At 33.3% G+C, this 4,160-nt stretch overlaps 1 protein-coding gene across 3 annotated transcripts; it reads left to right on the top strand.

Annotated features, from left to right (window-relative positions):
• Window positions 1-233: 233 nt before the first annotated feature.
• On the top strand, window positions 234-1,786 carry LOC126617960 (transcription factor SCREAM2-like). 3 transcript variants are annotated; one of them, XM_050286039.1, is made up of 4 exons: window positions 234-381; window positions 518-643; window positions 753-923; window positions 1,535-1,786. In XM_050286039.1, exons 1-4 carry the CDS (start codon window positions 304-306, stop codon window positions 1,619-1,621), a joined length of 462 nt encoding a protein of 153 aa, XP_050141996.1. In that variant the 5' UTR covers window positions 234-303; the 3' UTR covers window positions 1,622-1,786. The 3 variants fall into 3 exon arrangements, with proteins under 3 accessions (XP_050141996.1, XP_050141997.1, XP_050141998.1); XM_050286040.1 differs by having other exon boundaries at window positions 756-923; XM_050286041.1 differs by having other exon boundaries at window positions 279-376.
• Window positions 1,787-4,160: the final 2,374 nt, after the last annotated feature.

The raw sequence follows: 4,160 nt of genomic DNA on the forward strand, positions 1-4,160 counted from the left end.
TATTTGACACTTTTCCCTAAAATAACTGTACATGCGCTGCCAAGCAAAAACACCCGGTTTTTGCTTGTCAAACAAAAATAGATTCCCCTGTTAACGCAGTTTAATAATTTAATATAACGAGTTTAACTTAAATCTCAACTTTATGTAAAACATAATTGAATTGTTAATTAGAAAGGTCAATTACGTCAATATACTGGAGAAAAACATAGGGAATGTTGAGGCCGCACTATGCAACATCCCTGTCCTCTTTAAAAGCCCTCAAATCCATCATAAGATCAAGAGAGACTGAAGGGGTGAAGAAGCATGAGTTCCAAGGAACGAAAGAAAGCAGCTCTGTATGAGAAATTGTTGCAACTTCGTGCTGCCACTAATTCCAGTGCTGTAATTAACTTGAAATAAGCAATGGCTTACTTTAGCCAGAATTAGTTACTATATATGTACATCCAAATTTCATTAGCGATTCCAATATCTTTCATCCAAATTTCATAATTTGTTGCTGCTTTCTGTGATTTGGCAGCTGAACAAAACTTCAATTATCGTTGATGCATCCAAGTATATCGAGGAGTTGAAGCGCAAAGTGGACGGAATGAGACAAGGCGTTGGAACTTCCCAGAATTCAATTGCCCAAAATCCATTACCCGCGGTGCATATCGCTTAAATAAACTGCTGAAGATTGTTTTATTTTCTTTGGGACACCTTAGCCTATAATAGTTCTTCATTTGATTAACTGTCCTTGTTATTATAATTTCCAGCAGGTTACAGTTGAAACCCTAGAAAAGGGTTTCCAAATTCATGTGTTGTCGGAAAAGAATTGCCCGGGTTTGCTCGTCTCCATTCTCGAAGCCTTTGAGGAGCTCGGCCTCGATGTGCTGGATGCTAGGGTTTCTTGTTCAGACACTTTCCAACTAGAAGCTGTTGGAGAAGTAAGAAATTATATTATCATATTTAATTTCTCAAAAATTGTACACTGCCTTAATGTATGAGATGCACCAGTATAGCGGACGACAAAATTTGCATGGCGGAATTTCAACTTTCATAATCTATCTATCCAAGCAGTGGTGCATCCTACACCGATGTACTGTAAAAGAACCCTTAATTTCGTTCACTCTGGCCCCTTTGTACTGAGCCCATCAGGAATATATTTTTTTTATGAATGTGTATATTATGCCAGCATACATATATGTATATATGGGTCATGTACTCTATAATTTGTACGTATATTAATGTTGTACAAATTAACATCACGAGTAAATTGTACAAACATGGTCTTAACCACACCTTTTGTACTCCTTACTGCGACTACACTAGCTCTGACACAATTATTGTGGCATGACATGGCTTTATAATTTAGTATCTTAATATCTTCGATAAAATTTTGTATTTACATGGTTTAAAATTCAACCAGTGAGTTAGAACTCACCTTTTTAACTTTGTCGAAACGAAGGCACTCGAGGTATATATATTGCTTGAGATCATCTTAGAATTTTTACAATTTCTTTTTACTTATACGTTGCATTTCCAATGCACTGAACAGGCGGCGGATAGCATAGATGCTCAGGCGGTGAAAGAAGCAGTCTTGCAAGCTATTCAAACTTGGAGCACAAGCAGTGAGCAAGATTAAAGACCTATATATATATATATATATATATATATATATATGTCATACGTATTGTACCTTTTGCTGCACTTTCTACCCCTTTGTTTCTCTGTCCCATCCCCTAGCTATATTCCCCTCTTCCACTGGGGCCAATGAACTGTTCAATTAATCATATAGTTACAAATGCTAGCTTAATTATATTATTAGATGATTGCGGATAATCAATGCGCTCAACTAGGCCTTTGTAAAAATAAAATATCATGAGTGAAACTTACATCATTAATCATATACCACAAAAAAACCAACTAGTACGTCTAGTGGTATTCTTTTATTTGCAAATGAGAGGTCTTAATTTTGACTTACATGATAGCAATAACATTTTACATATGTGTTTAGTTTGATACATGGTTAGTAGCTAACCCCTGCGACCCAGTTCAATTTGCCCTCAGCGTAGAGTATAATATCTCCCACCTTTAAAGTAGAATACTGTTTGTATCAGAAAAAATATCATGCACTACAAAAAGAAAAAATCGAAAAGGTTCAAATTCAAGCTGAAGCATATATATTCTGGATAGAATTTTTCTAGGTACATATATGGAAAGATCCAATAAGAAGGATGATTCTAACTGCCAAAATTTTCCCACGTGTATGGCAAGTGGGTAATGGATCACTTGTGGGTAGCTCATGTTGCATCCAATGAGTGGAAAGAATAATTAAAGATAGACAATTTGGTACATTGCACAGATAACACACACACACATTCAAAGATCAACCGTCTATATATGTTTAAGGTCATTCCTCGAAGATTATCACTAAAAAAAATTGCTAAAATTCGTATTTATATGATCGTTAGATTAAGAACTATATTAATCTATTTTCATCACTATAATTAGTGTTAAATTTTGAATTTGTATAATTTTTTTCTAAGACAATCTATTAATGATAAATTAAATACAAATGATTTGGATTGTAAAAAAAAGTTACGGAATGACACCAAAAGGTATCCCTCAACGGTAGGCCTGACAATTTCTGACATGACCCGATAACCCAACACGACACGACACGAAATTAACAGGTATTTGGGTCGACACGATATCGAATCGGGTCGTTATCGAGTAATCCGATAAGCACCTGTTAAGATAATGGGTTGGTTCGGGTATACACGTGGGTAACACGATACATGATAAGCAAAATATTAATTTTATAATTTTATAACCCTAAAAAAATACTATAATAATTATATATATTAATTTAACAATTTTTACCTCAAAAAACTATAATAATTATATATATTAAATTAAATATTAAAAATTGGTGACCATTGGATTGGCTTAAATATACATACCCCTAATTTTATATATAATTATTGTTTGTTATATATATATATATATATATATATATATATATAATTAAATATTAAAAATTGGTGACCATTGGATTGGCTTAAATATACATACCCCTAATTATATATATAATTATTGTTTGTTAAATATATATATATGTATACACATACATACCATTCAACGATCCAACCGTCAAACTTATTTGTATATGCTTTGAGATTGCATCAGCAAAAAATCGCAAAAAAAAAAAAAAAACATTCAGAGATCAAGTAACAGGACAAAACTTTTTGACGGTTATCAACGAAAAATCACAATTTAATACTTATTTTAACTTCGATTTTGATGATTTTTTACAGCTACACTCTTTGACCCTATATGAATACAATGAATGAACTCGAACTTCAATTTAAAATATTTACACTAGTGGATACTACAAAATCTTATGTTATACTAAAGGTTCTAAAAAACGCTAGGCGCTAGTCGGGCGGTGGGCTAGCGCCTAGCGCCTAGGCGGCGAGGCAGAGTCTAGGCGGGCGCCTAGGCGGTCTAGGCGGATTTAGGTGAATTTCTTGTATATCTTGTAAGTAAGTGCATATTAACACTTATAAAAAATTATACTTAGTATGAAATTTATGAATACAATAATAAATAAAAAATAATAAAATGCAACACTAGTATCCAAAGTTCAAAATTTATAAACACACATATATGTTATATTAGTTAAGGTATTTTGAATAATTATATCTAAATGTCATTAAAAAAATAAATATTTCACGTGTGTGTGTGAAGAGGTGCATGCATCCTCCTCAATTTCAAAAAGCACCATGTGTGTGGTGTAAGGGTCACCCCTAATGGAAAAATACATCAGGCATTGTAAATACAGATAGCCATTTGATGTGGATATCATGCAAATCTTTGGAATGTCAGGCAAGGCAATATAGGCTATAACAGCCTAATAGGCTTGTCAACCTGGTTTGAGAGAGAGAGAAAGAGAGAGTTTTGTTTGAATTGAAAGGTCTGAGCACTTTTTATGTTGCTTACAACTTCCTCCTACCCTAAATGTCAATCAAGAGACTCTTTTATGCCTTGAAAACCGAAAACTTTTATTCATTTTTATTCTTTGCTTTTTCTTATCGTCTTCCTCGTCTTTCCTTTTCACTTTTTTTTTTTTTTTTTTTTTTTTCCGTTTTCCTTCTGTGCTTTCTCCCTTTTTTTCTTGT

Source organism: Malus sylvestris, chromosome 4, assembly GCF_916048215.2.
Source record: "Malus sylvestris chromosome 4, drMalSylv7.2, whole genome shotgun sequence".
NCBI lineage: Eukaryota > Viridiplantae > Streptophyta > Magnoliopsida > Rosales > Rosaceae > Malus > Malus sylvestris.